Source organism: Mastigoproctus giganteus, chromosome 2, assembly GCF_048544385.1.
Source record: "Mastigoproctus giganteus isolate SK-2022 chromosome 2, ASM4854438v1, whole genome shotgun sequence".
Classification (NCBI taxonomy): domain Eukaryota; kingdom Metazoa; phylum Arthropoda; class Arachnida; order Uropygi; family Thelyphonidae; genus Mastigoproctus; species Mastigoproctus giganteus.
In genome coordinates this window covers 177759923-177784681 of record NC_143576.1, presented here as the reverse complement: position 1 = coordinate 177784681, position 24759 = coordinate 177759923, and the positions used below count along the sequence as shown (strand labels likewise).

General features: G+C 37.5%; 1 protein-coding gene across 1 annotated transcript in view; it reads right to left on the bottom strand.

Annotated features, from left to right (window-relative positions):
• Positions 1–3454: 3454 nt before the first annotated feature.
• Positions 3455–24759, bottom strand: part of LOC150089780 (uncharacterized) — a 33584-nt gene continuing 12279 nt past the window's right edge. The window contains exons 4-6 of the mRNA XM_090390098.1: positions 19464–19553; positions 18297–18386; positions 3455–3460 (exon numbers count right to left, since the gene is read on the bottom strand). Of these exons, the coding sequence (XP_090246224.1) occupies positions 3455–3460; positions 18297–18386; positions 19464–19553 (186 nt within the window). The remainder of the gene's footprint in view (positions 3461–18296; positions 18387–19463; positions 19554–24759) is intronic.

Below are 24759 nucleotides of genomic sequence, written 5' to 3'. Positions count from 1 at the left end.
TTCTGTCGGTTATCGCGTTTATCTCCTTTGCCCCCGTATTTTTGCTAAAGTTCTCAAGCCTTTCTTCCTCTAATGAGTGGGTGTACGCGTCTGTTAATGTTTCTGGATTTTTTCTTAGTACTTCTTTTTTAAAATTGTGCCTGAGCCCTGTGATGAACTGCCCAGTTAGTATTTTTTCGAATGCCTGTTTCTCCGATTCCGATGTTTCTGTGTTTAGTTTTAAATTTAGGAGGCGCTGGTGGAATTCGCTTACTGTTTCGCGAGTGGTTTGCGTGTATCCTCCCAACTTTCCTACGCTTGTTAACAAGTCATTCTTTTTCCCAAATATTTTTCTTAATGTCTCAGTGAATCTGTGGAGCGTTACTATTTCTTCTGCCACTGTAGCCTGCCTGTATTTTTCTAATGCCTGTCCTTCTAGTTTAAATTCCCCTATAGTTATGACATCCATATCGCTTAACTCTTCCTTATCCTTAATTAGTTTTAATTTATTAATAAATTTTTCCACTCTTTCACTTGATTCCCCCTTAAATGGTTTCAAATACTTGCTGTATTTGATTTGTCCTGACCCCTTTGCTACCCCGCTTACTATTCTCACCTCCGGTTTTTCTTGGCCTTCATGTTCGTCACTGTGGCCCCAAAAATTTTCGCAGTCCTCGCCGCGTTTCCTACCCTTTCTTGGCATTTTTATTTTATATCTATTAATCTCTAGCTATCAACCTTAACTAATTAATATGTCTGCCGATTAATCTTTCTAGAATTCTTTAACTATATTAGATAATCTAATTCAATTTACCATTAACATTTACCTGCTTGATCAATAATCAATTAGTAAAATTTCAACACCCAATAATTATAAAACTTATTAATTTTTACCTATCTATCCTTGAGGTTTCCCTGTCCGGTCTCACTAATTAATTCAATTGTACATAAATAATAATTTCCAGTTCAACGCTAAATCAATACTTGTCTCTAAAATCCACCGTTATTTACCTGTTCCATCTAAAATTCATTCAACAATAATCAACTCAGTAATACATATATAATTCTAACTTACGCTTTCTGGCTCGCCAGCTGAATTTTTTCTATCAGTTTCAGCAACTGGATTACATATATATACATGTATATCTATTTTCCTGTCGTTCTGAACTCAGCCTTCCGTTGTGCAGAATTATCCTGGCTTTCGCTCGCCAATTGTGGGGGGCGGGGTAACGTTTATTACTTATGGGGTTATTTTTTTTGTATATCTTCCTTTTGTATTAATATTTTAATTTTTTTTTATTACTTATATCCCCTCTTTATATATGTATATCCCCGTAGTCCAATCCTCCCACTTAGCATCTGACTTGTTTGTTCTCAGAAGATTACCTGACTCGTAGGGGACCTTAATTATTTTAAGTATTTCTCCACAGGATTGGCTGAGTTTCGGAATGACAGACTCCAACACATGAATGTAAAATAAAACAATGTTTATTAACATATCATACAGAAACGAATAATAGTGACTTGTTATTTCATTAACCTTTATATGTGTAAATATCTTGTTCAAACTCAAATGTTTCATCATCAGATATCCTATTCTAATACACATTATTATTTATTATGCTATGGTGTCTCTTCATGTTCTTCACAGGGACTTCGATAGGTCGTGGCATACACTTTACATAGATTCTTCCAACTCTTCTTCTGAACAGTCTATATAATACACCAACAACTACCAGCCAATGAACTGGCTCACAAAAACCTTCAGAGTTCGTGTCTCAATTTGTAAGAAAATTTCATTTATTCAATTAGACACCTTTACTGCAATCAGGTTAACAGGAAATATTAATCAATTCAATTTAACATTACCCTTCAGGACCGTTAATCCTCTATACCTTTATATATATCACTTTTAAGTAGCCCCTACTCAAATCAGAAATACTCTCCACAAATCAACTCATTATAAATCAAAATTTCAACCTTTAACTTCATATATAATATAAAGAAACTTTCCCAACCTTAAACAATTCTCAGTTATCTATTATACCCTCTCCTTCCATCAAGCATTATTATGAGGAGCTTCACTTCAAATTATAGGCTACGTCCGTCTTAAATACATTACACTTTTATACATATATTCATTGCTTAAATCCCCCTCTTTAATTATATATACATATTTCTCCTAAAGTCCTCTCCTTAATAAATTAAGTACACCTATTTCGGTAGACTCTATAGCACTTACATGTTTGGCCTGGAACTTTCCTCTCTGCTCGGCTTCCTTTCATATCGGTCATTCAGGTACTGGAATGCGGGGGCGCTCTTTTGGGGATCTCGGTGATTTATGGTGTCTCCCTAACGGATACTGCGTGGCTGGAATCAATCAGGGTCGTATATTCTTTACCGGTCAGCATTTCGTCTTCCGTGGATAGAGTTGTCTAGTAGGTCAATGGTTCGACCACTCATTAGACTGGCTTTGCCTATATAATTTTCAGGATGTGATTCTTCCTTGCTACGGCTTCCATGCTTACAGGTGAACATTCCTACGGGCTGTCGGGATACGCAGAATTTCTATCGTTGCTTCCATCTACCTCAGGGCTGCAGCTATCACCCAAAGTAGACTACTGCTCTGCTTTGTATCGTTCTCCAACTCATTCAAATCATTCTCCAGACCGCTTCGAGAACTTCTTCCGACTCCTCCGAAAACTTCTTCCGAATCCCACGAAACTTCTTCCGAATGCCACGAAAGCTTCTCCCTGAATGCCACGAAAACTTCTTCCTAATCTCCCTCTCAAAATTCCCTCCACTTTCTTCCTGGCCAATAGGAGATCTGCGCATCCCTTTACCTGTGCTCTCATTTGTCTCCTCTCATCTTCCGTGGGCGGGTCTTCTTCCCAACTTCCGTGGCCTAGAATATACGAGAACCATCTAGAACGAGAGGCGGAAGTTCAGGTTAACTGAGAAACGTCACAGCTCTTCCCGTGACCTCACGCGCGCACACCTGGTGACGTCGCCCACCTCTAATGGCGTTCCACTGTGAAATTTCTAAGAGAGCCAACTTAAGTGCTCTTGGCCCTTACTATGGTGCATCTGCCTCTGTCTTAATGGGGATTTGTCACGGTTATTTACTTTTACTGACTCGTCAAAGAATTTCCATACAAACAAACTACAACTAAACAGGGAGTGACTGGAAGGTATTTTTGAATTCCAGAGCTTCTTAACCCATGTTGTTTTTATCAGAAAACCACTATTCGTATCACAGTTAAATTCACATAATATTTAACAAATTTTATTAATTAATGTAAGGACGGGTCCTTACAGACGTCTATGATCAAGTCATTAAACAACTGACACGCAGATGGGAGAAATGTGTTACTCCAATACATGTAGAGTACATAGAAAATGACTATTATTTCTAGGTATGGGTACGAACTTTTTGATACCCCCTTGTATGTAAAAGGAAAAAGGGATATATAATTCAAGTCTGTAATACAAGAGTAAAAAAAACATTATACGTTCTATTATACGTTTGGCGGATATATTTTCAACTATGAGAACACGATCAGTTAAAACTTGGAAAACCTTGTCACCGCCTTGTCTCACGAAAAACCCTAAGTTCTTCAAATTGTAAATTGTTGCATCGAAATTTATGTTTATCACAAGAAAACCGAGGCCAGATGGATTGCTAAAATTAAGGGAATTAGCTTATATCTGTTAAAATAAATCAGTATGTTATATATTAATGGCTATATTATGCGAAATTGGCATATTTCGGTAAAACGTAACTCCCTCCATATTTAATAACTGCGACGTGATGTGAAACTATCATAGTGATTTTCGAAATTACGCATAAAAATTGGTTAAAAACAGCATTTAAGTTGTTGGAGGTAAAAATCGTGTTGGCTAGTGTAATCGATGAGAACTGTATACAACACACAGGAATAATTTTACTTTTCATTATATGTGCGTAGTTTTATGCTTTAACAAAAAATAAATATCGGGTGTCTTTCAGACAGAGCTCGCCCGTATATATATATTCTTACGCCAGTTGTGGTCTGTTCAGCCACGTTTATTATTATTTTTTTTCTTTTGAATAATAGCTTGCTTGTTCTGGAGTATATAAAGACCAACAACATCAATTTTAGATAAATAGCAATTTTAATATGACACATATTTATATAAAATATATACAGATTACAGACAGAATTCTTTTACACATAAGTACTACGACACCATCATATGCATTTATATGAATTAACTGTACTCACATTTACAGAACGTACACACGGAGCAATAGAGGTTTAGTTGCTGATGTTCCTAAAATCCAACTACAATGGAACAATAAAACATTGATTCTTCTTTGGTTTTTTTTTTTTTTTATGTAAACCCCAAACACGAGAGGTATTAGAACCTATAGTACTTAGTGCCGTGCTTGGGTTGGAGGTTGAGAAGACGAAAGAAGATATTTGTTGACATTGGACTTGAACTTCTGTGGATTGTAATTTTCAGGAAATATGTATGAAGGAAGGTTGTTCCAGGAAACAGCAGTTGAATGAATAAACGAGGAAGATGGAAAGTTGGTTCTGTGAGTTTGAATTTGGACATTAAATGGATGTTGGCTGGTGGCAGCACATCTTCGGACGGTTTAGAAAAATAGAGTGGGAATTATAGAAGCCAATTCAGAAGAACAGTGCCCATGGAAGAATCTGTAGAAGAGGCATGCAGCAGAAACAGTACGTCTATGAGAAAGCCAGTGGATAGACTCTGTTAGAGATGAATCATTAATTAACCTAACTGCCCTCTTCTGAATGGAATCAAGAAGGCTGACAGAGGTTTTGGGAGCACCACCCCAGATGTGGCAACAATATTCCATGACAGGGCGGATTTGCAATTTGTACAGAGTGGATAGCTGTTTGGAAGAAAAGTAACGCCGACAGCGAAAGAGAAAACCAAGTTTTTAGATGTAGAGGAAGCAATATTTGTAATGAGCTTGTGCCAAGAGAGATTAAAAGTCAGGGTAATCCCCAAAAGAGATATATCATTATGTCTAGAAATCGGAGTGTCACTAAATATAAGCATAGGAGCAGAAGAATCCTTTTTGCGAGATATAAGACAAGACTGAGTTTTAGAAGGGTTGATATCAACTAAGTTGTCTTTGCCCCACTTGAGAATTACCTGAAGATCGGCATTTAAGGAATTGCTAGCAGATTTTCGAGAAATTTACGCTGATTGAGCAGGACAAGGTTTCTCAAAATGCAAAGTGGAATGCAATGTGCTATCATCAGCAAAACTATGGATAGGATATTCAGTCAATGGAAGAAGGTTATTAATATATAAGAGGAAAAGAGTGGGGGAAAGAAATGAACCTTGGGGGACACTGGCATTAGTGGAGAAGTTAGAAGACAGAGAGCCATCTACCATCACCCTCAGTGAGCGATCAGAGAGAAAACTGGATAACCAATTACTAAAATTCCTTGGCAAACCAAAAGATGAAATCTTGTTTAAAAGACCTTTATGCCAAACACGATCCAAAACCTTTGACCTTTGAGATGTCAAGAGCAACTACTTGTGTTTCCCCGAACCTCTCCATTGAATTAGTCCATAAATGGGTAACATAAGCCAGAATAATACCAGTGGATCGACACTGACGGAATCGATACTGGCGATCGTTAATCAAACGGAAGGTTTCTACGTAGTTTAAGAGTTGGCGGTTAATTGATTTCTCCAATACTTTAGAAAGAGTAGAAGTAATTGCATTGGAACGATAATTGGATAGGAGGGATTTGTCACTGTTTTGAGGAATTGGCTGGATATGAGCAAATTTCCAAGCAGAAGGAAAAACATCTTTGGAATAAGAAAGTGAAAAAAGGCGGCAAAGAATAGGAGTAAGTTCAGGAGCACACACAAGTTTTGAGAACAAGTGGAGAAATAACATCGGGACCTGGAGCTTTCTTAGCATCAAGATTCTTCAAAATCCTTCTGACATCCTTTTGACGGAAGACCACAGGAGGCATTGAATGGAGGGTGTTGGGAATGGTGGGAAGTGTTTTACCAAGATCATTAATACATGAGTTGGAAGAAAAATGGGATGCTAGTAGGTCAGCTTTATCCTTGGCTGAAGTGACAACAGAACCATCTGGTTTTGACAGAGGTGGGAGCAGAGATGGGCAAAAGTTACGACCAATAGCGTTGGCAAGAGACCACAATTCTCGGCTACCATTAGGGCAAGAAACAAATTTTCTACTGTTAGTCTGTTCAAACTCTAGTTTGGACTGATTAATAACTGCTTTACAATTGTTGCGAGCTTTGGTGTAGGCAGAAAATGAAACTGGAGAATTAGAAACAAGCCAATTACGGATATGCAACATTCTTCTCTTGAACAGCCTTAGCACATTTATTGGAAAACCAAGGTTTAGATAAAGGAAGAGATTTTAAAGTGTACTGTGGGATAAAGGATTCCATTCATGCAAGAATAATTTCACTGACACGATCTGAGCAATCGTTGACATCAGAAGTTTTGAAACAGTAATCCGACCAAAGAAAAGAAGAAAAGTCTCGCAGGTCATCCCATTTTGCATTCTTGTAATGCCAAAGAACACGAGGTTGGGAATACCCATGAGATAAAGGTTCCATTGGAGAAGAGATAATCACCAAGTTGTGATCTGAAGCGCCTAAAGGACCTCTCACTTCAACCGTGTACTTAGAAGTGTTGTTGTGAGAAAAAGATCAAGCGTATTGGCTGTATGATTATGATTGTCCGGTATTCTTGTAGGTAAATGCAAGGTCATTAGTAATTGCAAAAGTCTCGGCATCTCAACCAGCTGGGTCGGTGTGACTAGAAAACGGAAGCCAGTTGGAGTTTTGAACATTAAAATCACCAAGGAAAATTACCTCACTGTTAGGAAAGCTGGACTGGAGAAAGTCAAGTTGAAAAGAGAGGAAACCAAAGAGCTCCAAGTAATTAGTGGAATTGGGAGAACGGTAGAGACAACAGATGAATTTGACACAATGAGGTAGAGAGATTTTAAGCCAGAGAAGATCAAAGAGAGGAGATTCCAAATTGCCAAGTCTCTGACAGGGAATATCAGAACGGACATATGAATTAGTCATTTCATAATTTTCTCTGGAACAGACGTTAAACTCATAGATTTGCAATATTTAAAAGTTACAGCTGACAGTTACAGGCTCCGCAAAAACGATAAGTGTTTGCCTTTTATTTACATGATTGTTGTTTTATATTGTACTTAATACGTAGTCATATAGTTATAGTTACGCTGGTTATTTTTTATTTTAATTTAGATAAAGTGTTTTTGTGGATTTTACTTACGATAGGTAAAACCGTTATTTTTGTTCGATTTTTGTAGCCATTGTTTTTGTATATAGGGAATTCAAAGTTTTTGTAGGGAATTCAAATTTTTTAATTGAGGTAGCTCTAACGCATAATTATATAGTAATACGATTCACTGTTTCTATTTCATAGTTTCTATTCAAATACTACTGACATTTAATTTATTGATTTTATTAACTTAAACTACCATGCCCCGAACTAGAGCAGCAAAGCAACGGGCACAAAGTGGCAGGAGTGTTGTGACTCGGGGGAGAACTGAGGGGGGCGATTCTCCAACATGTCACAGCCTAAAAAAATGTGCAACTTGTGAAATGTTTGCCGAACTCTCTGGAACGGAACATGATATTGCCATGGGGGATGTCTTTGTGTGTGCGCGATGTAAGGAGTGTAAGGAAATCAGGCGACAACTCAGCGTTGTTATGGGCCTATATGAGAGTTTGAAGGACAGGGTGGATGCCCTCGAAGGAAATAAATTGAGGGGCCCATCAAGCTCTCAGCTGCCCACATCAACGCCAGAGCTTGCACTTGGTCATCACGCAACACAGCGGCAACCCCCAAGGCAGAATGCGCTGGTCCCACAGGAACTATTAGTTGTTGGTGACTCTATTGTCAGGGAAACGGGGAACATGCTATGTAAAAAGGATAGGTGGAACAGGACCAGGGTATGTCTGCCAGGGGCAAAGGTTGATGACGTTGTAGAGCGGATATCATCTTTCAAGGGCACAAAAGGTGATATATTCAATTCAATTTATTCCATATGCTTCACCCCTGAACAGCCTTCAGCTAGGAGGGTGCCTATATACATTTGTACATTATAACTTAGACAGCAAACATAGAAGTCGTACATAAATTACGCATATTATTATTATTTCTATTTTATAGAAACAGTTTCTATATAATATTATATACATTAGTTTCTTTTTCCAACGAAATAACATCTAAAGTGAGCAAATATAGCGGATAAAAATATATACAGTGACATGAGCAAAAGGTAGAGACATATAAACACATACGCGTCCTAATGTGTGCATATACCGCCAATACATATACATACAAAACACATAATGATTTAAAACAAATTAATTCCTCAGCAAAGTAGAGTTCATGGGAGATTCCATCCTGAAGGAGATAATCAGGAAACTTCTACAGTTTTATGTGGTGGTACATGTCCTGTATCTTCTCAGATCTGTACGCTTTTGTTGTACACGTTGTACATATAGTTGTACACGTTGGCACTAATGATATTAAGAGTAGGAGACCGGCAGAATTACTCAACAAGTACAGGTCACTGTTGAAAAAAAGCCGAGAATTAGGGTTGAATTTGAAAGTGTCTGCAATTCTGCCCAGACACGATAGGAGGGAGTATATGATGAGAGCCTTGTCGATCAATTCGGCCCTGGAAAGATTGTGCAAGGCTCAAGGGGTTGAATTTTTTTCATCCTGGACTGTACTTGTTAACAGGAGAGATTGCTTCTACAGGGATGGGATACACTTAAATAGAAAGGGTGCAAGAATATTTGCTGATGCTATCGAGGCAGTGTTAGGTGGGTCGGAAACCTGCTAGCTTGGGGGGGATACAAAGACTAATAGTTTAGCAGGCAGAGGTGAAGGTGATTCTTGCACAACTTCTATTAGAATAAGAAGCGACCTGGAGCGAGGGGTGTTGGGGGTTTCAGGGACGGATGGCAGTCATCCTGGAATAGTTGGGTATATGGGATGTGTTAGGGTAACAAGGAATAGGCATAGGAGCATGTATGCTTGCATGTATACCAATGCTAGAAGTATAGTAAATAAATTTGATGAATTTGAAGTGTTGGTCAAGACATCAAAGGCGGATATTGTTGGGATAGCAGAGACGTGGTGTCACAAAGATATAAGTAATGCAGAACTGGAATTTGGGGAGTACAATGTGTACAGAAAGGATAGACAGGACAGAAAGGGAGGAGGTGTTATGCTGTTAATTAAGAAAAACATAAAATCAAAAGAAGTGCATCCAGTTGATATAGATGAACAGTGCACTGTTGAGTCAGTTTGGCGTGACATAAGCACTGCGAAAGCAAAAATAAGAGTAGGAGTGTGTTATAGGCCTAATGACTCGAATGAGTACAATGAACAATTGTACAGAGAAATAGAGTGGGCCAGTAAATCAGAATGTCTTATAATGGGGGATTTTAACTTCCCAGATATTGACTGGAACTTGTGGGTTGGTCACTCACACACTAGTCAGACTTTTGTGGATTTATTGGATGATTGTTTTCTGCAGCAGCATGTTCGAGAGGCAACCAGAGAAAGTAATACTCTTGATCTGGTTATCAGCAGTGATCATTCGTGTATTAAGAATTTGCAGATAAAGGAACCACTAGGTGGCAGTGATCACAGTGTGCTGAAGTGGGATTTACTCAAAGAGGTAACTACCGTCAGGGGTAAAGGAAAGGGTTTTTGCTTCCGTAAAGGGGAGTACAGTGGTCTCAGACAGTTTTTAAATTCTGTACAGTGGGATCGACTGACGATGTTACAAACAGTAAATTCTAAGTGGGAAGCATTCAAGGAATTAATCGTGGAAGCTACTAGACTTTTCATACCGATGAAGAAATATTGTTCAAGGTTTAGGCCTAAATGGTTATCAAATGAACTAATGAGACTCGTGACAGAGAAGAAAAATGCATGGGATGCATATAAATTATCAGGCGACGCAGAAGCCTGTAGCAGATATAAGCTAGTCTGTAATCAGGTCACAAAGGAGGTTCGGCAGGCAAAGGCGGATTACGAGAAATCTTTGGCAAAAGATGCTAAGAAAAACAGCAAGGATTTCTTTACTTATATAAACTCTAAAAGGAAGGGGTGAATATGATTGGTCCACTTGACATCGATGGTTCGACTGTTGATGATCCTGCTCAGATAGCAAACAAACTGAATGAGTATTTTGCATCTACATTCACACGTGAGGAATCATTACAGTTTGAAAATGGAAGAAGGTTATCAAATTGTAGCAGTGTGCTTAATGATTTTGTAATAACTGAGAGCAAAGTGGAGGAGAAATTGTTTAAGTTAAACATAAGAAAGGCACCTGGGGCGGATAGGATCTATCCAGTTATATTAAAGGAGGCGGCTAAGCAACTAAGCAAACCCTTAGCCATAATTATGAGAGCATCCTTGGATTCAGGGGAGGTTCCCACGGACTGGAGATGTGCAAATGTATCCCCAATTCACAAAGGAGGTTCGAAGGGTGACACGAATAATTACAGACCAGTTAGTTTAACTTCTGTTCCGGGTAAAATAATGGAGTCACTGGTTAAAGATGCATTGCAGGATCATCTAGACAAGACTGCAGCAATAATTCAGACACAGCATGGGTTTGTTAAGGGAAAGTCTTGTCTGACAAATTTGATTGGTTATTATGATGTGGTCACAAAGGAACTGGATGCAAAAAATAATTTTGATATCATATACTTGGATTTCAGGAAAGCTTTTGACACTGTTGCGCATGGAAGACTACTGTACAAATTGGAGCAGAATGGTATTAAGGGTAAGTTGCTACAATGGATAAAAGGATGGTTAAGTGGGAGAAGACAGAGGGTGGTAATCAATGGGTGCTGCTCTTCGTGGACTAATGTTATTAGTGGAGTCCCACAGGGTTCGGTGTTGGGTCCACTGTTGTTTTGTATATTTATCAATGATATTGATGAAGGTATATCAGGCTTAATGTCGAAGTTTGCAGATGACACGAAGGTTGGCAGGGTTGTTAATGACAGTAATGGCAGTGTGCTACTGCAACAGGATCTAGATAATTTGGGCAGATGGGCTAAGAAGTGGCAACTGAAGTTTAACCTTGACAAATGCAAAGTACTGCATATGGGTAGAAGTAACCCCAGAGAAACGTACCAACTGTGTGGTACTACACTTAAGGTGGTAGAAAATGAAAAAGACCTGGGAGTAATTGTGCAGTCAGATATGAAGTTTTCTGAGCAATGTAGACAGGCTGCTAGGGCAGGTCATGGGGTTTTGTCAATGATATATAGGAATTTTGCTAGCAGGGAAAAGGAGGTGATTGTCCCTCTGTATAAGGCAATGGTCAGGCCACGCCTTGAGTACTGCGTACAGGTCTGGAGGCCTCATTTTAGGAAGGATGTAGATTTGCTTGAGCGTGTACAGAGAAGAGCAACACGACTGGTGAGGGGAATGAAGGGATCCTCTTACCAAGAGAGGCTTAAGTTCTGCAAATTGCAGTGGCTGGAGACTAGGCACCTGCGCGGTGATCTGATTGAGGTCTATAAGGCCTTGAATGGGTTGAGCACGCTGAATTCTGATGGGATCCTCCCACTTGTTCAGAATACGAACCTACGGGGACATAAATTCAAATTAAGAAAGGATAGATGTAGAATAGATGTGCGGAAATTTGCCTTTAGCCAGCGGGTGGTTAATTGCTGGAACAAACTTCCATCTGTCGTTGTGGAAGTTGATAGGTTAAATAAATTTAAGGAGGAACTGGACAGGCAATTGGAGGGTATGGTGTGATTTTTTTTTTTTTTTTTTTTTTTGGCTGATGCTGCATAAGCTCCTACACTTGCTTTCTTGCATCAAGTGCCACTACTACTACTACTACTACTACTATATTCCTGTCGCCTTTTGATTGTCCTTTCTGAATTGGGCATAGATTCAGACATCTCCAACCTATAGGGATGACTCCTGATTCCAAAGTTGATCTCACAATTATGATTAATGTTTTGCTTTACTCCTTTGCTGTCTTTAATATAATTGGATAGATTTTGCCAACGCATGCGCCTTTTTTATCTCCATCTTCCACAATTTCCTCTCTACTTTCCTTTCAGTTATTACAAAAACGTATTTGCGCCTCATCAGAGAGTTTAAAAAACGTCTGGCATCCCCTTCCCTAAAAGAATTCTTCATGTGTGAATTAGATGCAAAATATGTATTCAGTTTGTCTGCAACCTGAATAGGGTCATCAACAGTTGACCCATAAATATCAAGTGGCCTGATGTCATTCAACCACTTTCTTCTGCTGTTAATAATAGCACAGAAGTCTTTGCTGTTTTCATTTGCATTCTTTGCCAAGAGACTTCTCATGAGCTGCTTTAACTAGACTGAAATCTTTCGTGACTTGAATACAGATAATTTATAACTACCAAAGGATATCCATTTAGGTCTAAGCATTGAACAGTATTTCTTCGTTGGTATAAAAATTCTAGTAGGGTCTTTGATTTCTTCATTGAATACTTCTCGTTTAGAATTTTAGATTGGTAACATAATCAGTTTGTTGTACTGCGCAGAATTTAAAAACTGTCTGATACTACTGCAGTTACGAAAGCAAAAGCTTTTCCCTTTTCTCGTGATTGTAACATTAAATTCCACATTAGCATTGTGTGATCGCTGCCACCCAGTGGTTCTTTAACCTACAGACTCTTAATGTATAAAGACTCACGGCTGATAACAGAATCAAGAATATTACTTCTATTCTGTTGCATCTCTAATGTGCTACTCTAGAAAAGTCATCCAAGAAATCCACAAAAGCCTCTTGCTAGTGTTTGAGTGACCAACCACCAATTCTAGTCAACATCTAAAAAATTAAAATCCTCCAAACATGAGACATTCTAATTTGCTGGCCCACTCTATTTCTCTGCAGGACTGTTTGGTATACTCATCAGAATCATTAGGCTTATAACACACTTGTATTTTCAATTTTGTTTTCCCTAGTGCTTGTAACCCACCAAACTGAATCGACATTGTGCTCTTCACCCAGGTCAACTGTATGCACTGCCTTAGATTTAATCGCTTCGCAACTAAGAGGATATCTCCTCCTCATCTTCTATCCTGTCTGTCCTTGCTGTATACATTGTATTCCTTATATTCAAATTCAGCATGACCTATGTCTGAGGGACCCCATATTTCAGCTATTCCTACAATGTCTGCATTTTATGATTTATTCAATACTTCAAAGTCACCAAATTTATTTACAATTCTCTTAACATTAAAATACATGTAAGAGAGCGCCTTAGATTTTTCTGCCGAAAATATCGGTTGAAAGGACCCCTTACCGATCTGTTATCCTGCATTATTCTCGTAGATGATATCAATTTAAGCTAAATTGAAATGTTCGCTGCTATAATTTAGAAACGGAAAATTAGGGAAAAGAAAGAAAAAATAATACTTATATTTTTCTTACTTTCTAAATAGAAACGGAATTATTAAAACATGGGTGTGGTGTTATCTTACCATTTCTTTTAAATTAAATTATTTCTTCTAGTTTTCCTCGTTAAATCAAGGATAAAACAGGTTAATGAATATTCAGCGTACCGAGATGTCAACTGTATTACGTGCTTGTCATGTGGACCGTGTCTTAGATACGATAATAGTCCTCACTATTTCCATGCAAAAATACTTTTGTTTCCTGTTATTAAGCAAACAAGTTCTTCAATGGATAAAAAAAAATTATGCTACTGAGATTCAAGGTGAATATCATCTTAATATATTTGAATCATCTATATTCCGATTGGACTGGAACCTTCGAATTTTCCAGCCAATGTGGGGTGGACAACGATTGTAACCACTGTTTTACCTCGAAGACAAAAGCGATGGAGATAATAACGAAGACAGACGTGGATCATTTTGTAATCTGAGCAGGTTTCGCGTAAAAAGTTGTTTATAAAAATATTTGGGATATATTCAAACCAAGAATGGTTCATGTTAAGCTTAATACAATTACGGAGAATACAGCTTAAAATAATTTCCTTATTTTCAACAGGATGAAAAATTTATATTTGAAAATATATTGTGGCACCCTCAACGTGTCAGCTACTAAATTTAAGTAAACCAATGATGTTCACAGAACAAAACAACTTTTGGCAAGGGGCGTAGGTTTCACAGAAATAGTCCTGATATTGTTCTTAATTTTTTTGTGAGTTGAAGAAGAAAGAGCAGTGAATCAAGCGCTAAACCTTAAGGCATATTAACTAATTAACATTAAATATTAATTTGAAAAAAAAATTAAGTGGAAAACTTTTTGCAGGGTAGCGCTATACTGCAAATCGTAACTTGACACATGGAATTTTAGTTCTTAACAAAGTCTGCGCGGACAAAAGGACTACTGCCGTTAATCTCATCTACGCAATGGACGGGCTTACGGAAACAGTTTTAAGCCGGGGTCAGTTATAATTTGAGTATGACCTGAGTAGCATTTCGGTCAATCCTCTATGTCCAAAACTGTGTCCTTCAATAAGAGAACAATTTATTCTGGTGGGATGAAATTTCGAAAGATGTTCATTTCAGGAGAGTGCGAAGCTAGATTAAATTGAAAACTCCATAATTTATCTCCTCAGTGCGGTACATGCTCAACAAAATTGAGTGGGTTGTACAATATGGTAGTCTCGCCAAAAAAAAATATACTAACTCTGAACAACTCCATCAAACAATTTCATTCTATGAGGAGCAACCTTATTGTCTATTAAGAGGAACTAACTTTACATCTTCTAAAAATTTGAATAAGAAGTTCATGACTATGTTTCATGGCTAAGTTCGACTCCATTAGTGACGAAGGAATTTTTATGGGCTGTTTTCATTATGTGGCTGAGTCCATCATCAACATCAGCCATTTTCAATCGAATGCAGGATGAAGACCTCTCCAGCAACTTTACAGTTCCTTCTGTTTTGTTCAGTGGCCATCCATTTACTACCCACAAATTCATTCATTTCATCTGTCCATCTCCGTTGTTGTCTTCCAGGTTTTCTCTTTGTTCCTCTTGGATATCATTCTGTTATTTTCTTAGTCCATCTGTCATAGTGTCTTCGAGCTATATATTCGAGCCCAAGACCATTTTAGTTTTTTAGTTTTGATAAGAATGTCCTTTATTGGAGTTTGCTGCCTAATCCATGTGTTTCTCTTCTTGTCTAACAGTCTGATTCCCAATATAATTCGTTCCATTCTTCGCTGTCTCGTTTTCAGCTTCTCTTCCATTCTTTTGGTGAGTGTCCAAGTTTCACTTCCATAAGTCACTGAACGTAAAATAATGAACCAATGTATACTCCCTACATGGTAGGGAGTATACATTGGTTCATTCTTTTACGTTTCAGACAAACTGGGATATTGCTCCTGAGTATGTGACTATATTTTCTGAATGCTATCCATCCAAAATATATTCTTCTCTTAACTTCCAGCCATTTATCATTATTACAGCTAATAACTTGTCTCAGATAAGTATATGACTCCACCTGTTCAATTACTGTTCCTTCAATCATTATATTCCTTTCTGTGGCATACCTTTCATCATTACTTTTGTTTTTGCCATATTCATCTTTAGTCCAAAATCCTTATTAACTGTACATAACTGATTAAGATTTTCCTCTAATTCTTTGGGATCGTGGCTTATGACCACAATGTCATCTGAAAATCATAAATGGTTTAGGTACTCTCCATTCACACTGACTCCTTTCTGCGACCAGTCTAATCTTCTGAAAGCTTCCTCAACGGCAGCAGCAAACAACTTTGGAGATATTGTGTCTTCTTGTCGAAATCATTTCTCAATTTTAAATTTCCTACTCTCTTTGTCTAGTCTAATAAAGGAGGTAGCATTCTTATATATTTTCTTAAAAATCATAATATACGGGGTATCTATGCCATGTCTTTCCTGTGCCCGAAACATTGCCTTATGCTGTATGGCGTCAAATGCCTTTTCTTAATCCACAAATGCCAGGCATAATGGTGTTTTATAATCATTTGCTTTCTCCATTAGCTGTGATATTACGTGAAGGTGATCCATAGTTGAGAATCCTGTCCTAAAGCCAGCTTGCTCTTTCGGTTGATTCTCATCAAGTATTCTTTCTAATCTGTTAGTAATGAACCTTGTGAACAACTAGCTAATTGGTCTATAATTTCCAATTTCTGATTTATCTCCTTTCTTATGCAGCAAAACAATGATTCCATTATTCCACTGCTTAGGCGTCACATCTTTTCTAATGCACTTTGTGAAGAGCGTTGCCAGTTTTTGTGTTATGTCTCTTCCTTCCAATTTTAACAACTCTACAGTAACTTCATGTTCCCCCGGGGCTTTCTGATTCTTCATTTTATTCAATGCATGTTCTACCTCATCAAGAAAAATATCGGGTATGTCGTATGTGTTACTAATTTGCGATCCACCTTCCCCACTGCTGGTATCATTCCCTCGCTCCTTGTATAATTCTTTATAGTAGTCTTCTGCTATTTGAATTATGCCTTCTCTGCTCTTTATAAGTACACCATCGCTATTCTTCAGTTTCAGTATCATTTGTCTTTCTGTATTACTGCTCATGGCTGCTTATTTAAGTCCTTTGTTTTTTCCTTAAAGCTTGTTCTACCTTTCTTGTGTTAAATCTTCTTATGTTCTTTATGCGTCTCTGTTTAATAACTTTGCATAACTCAGTATACTCAATTTTCTCCTTTATTTTCCTCTTCTTTGTAGTATTCGGTTCATCATGACAAGTGTTTCTTGACTAATTTTTTCTTCTTTGGATTTGTTTTTACCTATAGATTTCTTGGGCTTTATCACTTTCAGAAAGTTGTAATACTCCTCATCGATATCTTGGTCCAGAGCAGTCTGCAGAAGCTCCAACGTGTTCTTAAGTTCCAGTACATACTGCTTTTTCTCCTCCTCTGTTATTTCAAAGACCTTTGTATTATTTACTCGAGTCAGTTTTTTCCTTTCCTTTCCTACATCTATATCTAGTGTGCATCTTACCATTCTGCGATCACTTCCAACATTTACCTTATTCAGGACGGTAACACCATTCACGATATATCTTCAGTTAGTGAGAATGACGTCAATTTCATTATTTATTAATCCATTTGGACTCTTTCATAATAAGTTTAATAAGATAAGACATAGATATCACTGTTTTCGTCATTTCAGTTGCCTGTCCAAGTCATACTAAATTAAAGTTACTTGATTCTGATCATTGGCTACTCTTCCAATCTTCACACATCACCATTTTCAAATTTTGATATAACTCTCTTCAACTGTTCCTTAATGTCGTTTGAAAAATCAGAAACAAAACGTTCCATCACCCATCCTTCAACGCCCAGCCTTTTGCAGTAGCTCGATCTAAAGAGTAACCATTAAAGCATCCCTCCGGATGATGGTATTTGCCAAAACGTTAAAGTACATTTCACCGATTTTGAACTTGTTAGTCTTTTATTTGATTATATGTTTGTTATTGCTGAAAATATTAGTTCGTTAAAGTTTCTCCTATTGAGTCTTAATAAAATATTCTTTTGACTTTTGCATTTTAGTCAGTATTCTCGGCACTGTTCCCTAACTTAGGTTAATTTTGGCTAACTTAAAACCAGATTTCTGTTGCCATTAAACCATTCGTTGTTCCTCTCTAAAATCTTTCACTTTTTTCTTCCCTCAAGCGTGTCATGTGATACAATTTTGTGCTAAATTATACTTTAGTTCTTCCTTGAGTTTCTATACAAGTTACCTCATCGAAAGAACTAAGCCGTTAAAGATTAGATCCGTTCTTGACTATTTTAATAGAGAATAATCACATAATAAATGGTTCCGATTCCCATTACTTTATAAGGATCGAAATTTTTAATATATCTATAGATTAAAATTTAAAGATTATGATCAGAGTGAAACTGAGAAATTCATTTCTTCTTTATTACGATAAACTAGGCGGAGTTCTTGCATCTACGTTACACTGATCGAAAAATGATCAGTAAAGTTATATTTCAAAGGGTGCAGAACTGATTAGGTTTCCAGATAAATTTGATTTACATAAAATCAAAACAAATAATGAACAAACTTTTCATCAATTTTTATGTTCACTAAGTTTCTACAAAATCAAAATATCTGCAGTAGTTTGAACAATTTGGTAATAATAAATTACAAAATTAAAAATATTTCGAATCTCAGATTAACTCGAAATTTTCTTGGAATATATTAGAATTGTGAAAAAAATGATATACAGTAATCCAAAATACTTTCATCATCCCTACTACTGTTCTTATACCGAAAGCTCCAGCTAAGCCTATTTTTTTTTCTCTCATCAGATATTTCCTTCCTTTATACATCTGAAAAAAAAAAAAAACCATAAAAAAATAAATTACATTATATAATAATTAAATTAAATCATACGTAACTTATTTTTGTATTTATAAGTGTTACTTATCTGTTATTATATACTGTTTTTCATTTGATTTTTTTTTTGTATTTAAAACGACCCGATTGAACAAATCGTTATATAGTTAATCATACAAGAACTCAAAAATATATAAAGTTAATGATTAAAAATATCATTTTTTTTTTCATTTTTTCACGTGTCTTAAATGTATTCTTACCTCTGAGAGAAAAATGATAGTCGAATATTATGAATTATACAAATAACACTCATTTGGATCTACATTGATTCCGCATATCCGGAATAACAAAAGTAATTCAATACAGAATTGCAAGAAATAAAATCAAAGTGTTAAAGTAACATTCAAATAACTTGAATTTAAAATTTTATATATAAGGGGAGCTTTGCTTATAGCAGTATTCACGGGTAGCTGGGTAACTGTAATTCAGTAGATGGAAGAGAACCTGTTTCGAATCCCGTCAATCACAGGAGGAAACTTTTATGGTCTTTTTTTTTTCAGTTAGTTGGTCCCAGGCGAGAACTAGAATTCTCCCACCCGGAAACCCTGCTCTTTTGTCCAGAAATATAGAAAACACTGAATTTACGATCGAAGAAATAATTTCCAGTGGTCTTAGTAGGATAGATTTTTTTTCTTCTTTACTTTTCTCCAATTTGATGCAAGAGCTTTGAATCTTCTAATGGTGTAGAAAACAAATTAAATGTTCATTATTAAACATGATATTGAGTGTCTCAAACAGTTTAATTGAATTTTAGAAACGCCAAGTGTTCAAATGGGAGTCTACAGTAGATGCTAATAAATCGCATAGCTTTGCTAAATAACATTCGACTAGTTGAATTCGCTGCAGTTTATTTTTCCGAACAAGAGGTTCTCCATTGAGATGGAGAATAAATGATGATTTTGTTTTGCTCTTTAATTAAAGTCAAGTGTGCAGCAATTAATTACAAATATTCTCTTAACACACGCCTTGTATTTTCAATCGAAAGCATGGCTATTTACAAATAAACTTACCTTACTATGTCTGCTCATAATTTCAGCTAACTGTTTATAATCAGCTGCCGGGAGATTCTTCACGAAACACTCCGTGACTTCTTTCTGCTCCTACAAGTCACAAAAAATCCGTACAATTAATTCATTATTTTACCTATTTTTTATCAATAATTCAAGCTTTCTAACGTAGTCCAGGAGACCACTGCTGTTTCCTTAATATAAACATAACACAAATATAAATATTAAATAACTACTATTACTTAATTTTCTCTTTGTTTTGCAATACAGCGTCCTGCATACCAAGAAAGTTTCCCACAATTTTAAAACATATATGAGCAAAATTATTTCTTAGATTACCAAACAACTCGGTTGCTAATGTACCCCATTCAGCCGCCAGATGTTTCAATGAAGCAATTAGGAGAGTGCGCATTCTAGAACAATCCAGTATTGCGAGGGCTGCCTATTTGTTAAACATTTCTGAAATGAACGACCTGCCCGAATATTTATATATTACACGCCACTTTGCAGTGGCGTGTATTTGCAGATGGCCAAGGTCCAGCAGATAGCTAGATATGCTCTGTGTGATTGTTCGCAGTGTTTCGATAAGGATGGAAGAATCAGTGACTGGCACCAGAACACCTGTACAGGTTGACTTAGAACAACAGAACTGAATGAAAACGGACCTTGAACTACTGAAAAAAGGGCATGGATTATGAGCTAAATTCGAAGTGGCAGGGTCTCCAATCAGCTACTGGAACATCTTTGTTACTTTTATTTCATACCAGTTGTTGCATTATGGTGTTCTCTATGCTAAACGAGCGGATGGTATGCGTTTCTCTTTTCTTACTTCGCAGGATCGACAAAATGACGTGGTATTAACCATGGGTTATGAATACAGTACAAAAAGCAGTTTGTATTATTTATTGATGAATTCAGATTTCCTGTATATATTAATTCAAGATATGTATTTATTTGGAGAATAGAGTCACATGAAATTCCCTCCATACCATCATTGCAAGGTAATCTTTTGTAGGGAGTACTCTGATTTAGCAAGCACCTTTTTGATGGATGTTTCAACCAGAATAAGTTTTTAAGAAGAAATAATCCCTCCACAGAAGTACAGGGATGATATCCTGAACCCCAAAATCGGGACTTTAAGTTTATGCAACTTGGAATACTTTCCTCTCACAATAAGATAATGATCAACTTTTGTCTCTGTCTTTCTCCCTACTCCATTAATCACTTAAAACTGTTTGACTTCCTATATCTTGACTTTCTCTCTACAGCGTTCCTAAAAGTGAGGTAATTTTCCTTCATGATTTTAATGTTCTCAACTTCAGCTGTTTTCCATTTTGTAGTCACGCGGACCCTGAGGCTTTTCTAATTCCTAATAGCCAAACAAAGATTGTTTTATTCACCTACCAGAATACCAGACAATGATAACCACACAGCAAACATGCTTGATCTTTTTCTCACTAATAACCCTTCTAAGTACCTGGATGAAGGGAGTAGTCTAAGCACCCCACATCACAACTTGGTGATGCTCCCTTCTCCAAAGGAGCCTTTTCTCGTAGCCATCCTCAACCTAGTGTTGTTTGGCCTTACAGGAATGAAAAATGGGATGATCTACAAGATTTGTTTTCTTCTCTTCCTTAGTCCAATTACTGTTTGGAATCTTCGAATGTCGACATTTGCTCAGATCGCGCCAGTGAAATTAATCTTGTCAGAATGAACCCCTTTATTCCAAATACCACCTTAAAATCTCTTCCTTTATCTAAACCTTGGTTTTCCAATAAATGTGCTGCGGCTGTTCAAGTTAACAATATTGCATATAGTAACTGGCTTGTATCCAAATCTCAGAGTTTATTTTCTACCGAAACCAAAGCTCATAATAACTGGAAAGCTCAAAATCTCTTCGCGAGGCAAAGAGCACTTCCAGACGACCAGCTGAGTGACTACAGCACTTGAACACAAGTGGTGGGGACAAGCTACAGCAACTGAAAGACAACTGAGTCCTAACTGGATGGGACCAAACACTGGGACCTAGATGTAGTTGGCCTGTCACGTGCAGGTGATGCATCCTATCCTCTGCCGAGACTAAGTCCACCACCTGGAGAGTCAAAGTGAAAAACTTAGATTGCAGCCTTGCTGCCAACTAACCAAATGGCGACCCAGATCCGACACCTTTCCGGGCCTGCTTTATCTCCTTTTCCTGGCGGGGGGGGGGCACCCCTGTCTTCTCCTCTCCCTGGAAAACCCACTTTCCCTCTGGTGTGGCATGGACATGCCCACTGAACATTTGGGGGCCACCTTCTCTATCGGTCCCTTTCTTCTTTTTCTACCCTCCAGCCTTCCTTCTCCCCACACAAATCTGTCTACCTTCACAGCGCACAGCCCCACATGTCAAAATTGTAACTACACCAAAATTGCTTGCCCGACCCTTTTCGGCCAAAAATAAAACTCATCCAGCGTACAATCAATTTTCGCTCTTAAAGCAAATCTCTATGACCAAACAAAGCACCAACAGCGTTAAAGAATTGTCTTTTTTTTTTTTTTTTTATAGGTCCTAGCCATTGAAATCTGAGAAAAGTAGGTGGCAGGACCTGCCAGAGTACTGATTCCTTACTGGTAACACCTGGCTAGCCTCCACGTGGCGCTGTATGGGCAACGTCGCGTCCCATCAGGGGCCCCATGGCCAATAAGCCAGATGAACAATGGGCACAACAGACAACACTATACACGATCCACACACTTTAAATCTCTGACTTGACAGGGTACTGTCACTCGATACAGAGAACACCGCGGAGATGGGAGAAATCCCAGAATCCGCAAGACCCTCAACATACCAAATACCAAAATAACTGGAAAGCAGTTACTGACCAGTCCAAACTAGATTTCGAACAAGCCAAGAGTAGGAAACTTGCTTTTTGTCCAACTGGTAGTTGAGCATTCTGGGCTCTTGGAAAGCTACAGGCCACAATATTTTTCCTATCTCTATTTTCCACCTCTGCCAAAATCAGATAAAGCAACCCACCTTTCTTCTGACTGGTGTAGTGATGTTCTTGGTAAACTACTTCCTTTTCATTCCCTGCACGCCCCATTCAATTCCTGCTGTGGTCTTCCGTCAAAAGAATATCAGATGGATTTTTAACAATCCTGATGTTAGAAAGCTTTAGGTCTTGATGGTATTTCTTCACACAGAACAAGAGTAAGCTCAGGTCCTGCTGTCAGGACTTCAACTTATTCCTTTACTGTGTTGACGTTTTTCACTTTCTTCTTCTACAAGGGCTTTCGCATCCGCTTGGAAATTTGCTTATATCAGCGAGTTCCTAGAAAGGTTGACAAATCTATAGCTACAAACTATCGTCCTTGCACTAAATTCTACTCTTTCTAAAATAATGGAGAAATCAATTAACCACCAACTATTAAACGATGGAGCCACCTTCCATCTAATCATTGATTACCAGTATTGATTCCATCAATGTCACTCCGGTAGCGATATAGTGGTTTCTCTTATCCATCTATGGACAAATTCAACGAAACGTTTGGTGAAACTCAAGCTGTTGCTTTTCACATTTCAATGGCCTTTGTTAGTATGTTTCATAAAGATTTTGTAAATTATCTTTCATCTTATGGTTTGTCCGCAGTTTTTTTTTGTAATTGGTATCCAGTTTTGTCTCTCACCGTTTACCTCGGGAAATGGCTGACTATCAATTAATTTCTCCACTAATGCAAGTGTTCCCCAAGGATCAATTCTTCTCCCACTATTTTGTTTGTATATTAATGTCCTTCCATTGATCGGAAATCCTACCACAGTTTTGCTGATGATAGCGCATTGCATTTAACCTTCAAGTTTCTCAAACCGTGCCTTGCACAAACAGCTTCTATATCTCGATAATCTACTATTAATTCCTTAGTTGCAGAACTCCAGGTAATTGTCCAGTTTCGCAAAGATGACTTAGTTGATTTGAATCCTTCTAAAACTAGGTCCTATTTTAGGTTTGCAAAAAAAAAAGGCTTCTTCTGCTCCTTTACTTATCTTCGATAATACTCTGATTTCTAGACAAGAACAGACATCTCCATAGGAGATTACCCTGACTTATAATCTCTCCTGGCATAAGCACATCACAAATATTGCTTAGTCTGCATCTAAAAAACTTGGTTTTCCCTATCGCTCTTGGTGTTACATATCTTTCAAACAACTATTCACTCTTTAAACAGTCAATCCGTCCTACCGGAATGACTGTTTACAGGATGAATTCAACAGTTCGCGTCGATCTTTTCAGTTGAAAGAACCTTCGATGCGAGTAAGAGCTTGCGGGTGAAGCTGAGCAGTATTAAATTATCGATATGAATGCTACAGTTCAGGACTTAATCGGAAACCTTTCAAACCTAATGTGGCGAAAAATGCACCTGGAGTCGACAGCATGCAGCCTTGTTGAAGGAGATAACTAGAAATTGCACTGAAGCTTAAGATTAATTACGAGAGCATGGTTAGAATCGGGAGGGAATAATCTGGATTAACGAAATGCCTGTGTATGGCCAATATATAAAGGAGATTCTAAAAGGGAAATTGAAACCATCAGATCAGTTAATCTGATTTCAGAGATAGGAAAGAATCATGGAGGGAATAATTACGAATGCAACACAGTGAAGTTTAAATAGAAATGAAACTCAGAAAGGCATACAATACGGTTTTATTAAGGACAACCAGGATTACCTATCCTACTTATCTACCTTTACTTAGTTCTCCTAAGCTGGATGTAGGAAATAATTTTGACTTTACTTATTTGGATTTTGTTTCTTTAGCAAAGTATTTGACTTGTTGTATCACGAGCGGGCACTGAATAAACTAGAACCTGCTGGATTCATGGTAAGATGCTAAGATACGTAGATCGCAGTGGGGCTGTTGAGCAGAAGACAGTCGGTTAACATTAAACGTTTCTCGTCAGTTTGGTCTAGCGTTAATATTGTGGTTCACAAAGGATCAGTTCTGAAATTACTTTTGTTTTTGATTTTTATAAATGACATCGAAGGAGGAAAAGAGGGAAGGCGGGAGGGAGTGATGTCAAAAATTTTTGGCAAATGATGTGAAGATCGGGAGGGTGTTTAATGATCAGTGCAAAACGGTGCTCCTTCAGGCTGAGTTGAATATGCTTCGATGATTTTCAGAAAATTGTCATCTACGTTTTAATGCAAAAAAAATGCAAGATCTTACACTCTGGGAATATAACCTCTAAAATAACTTATACACTTGGTGGGGTTGAATAAAAAAAATGGAGTAAAGGAATTCGGAGTCTTGATATATTTTAAAGAG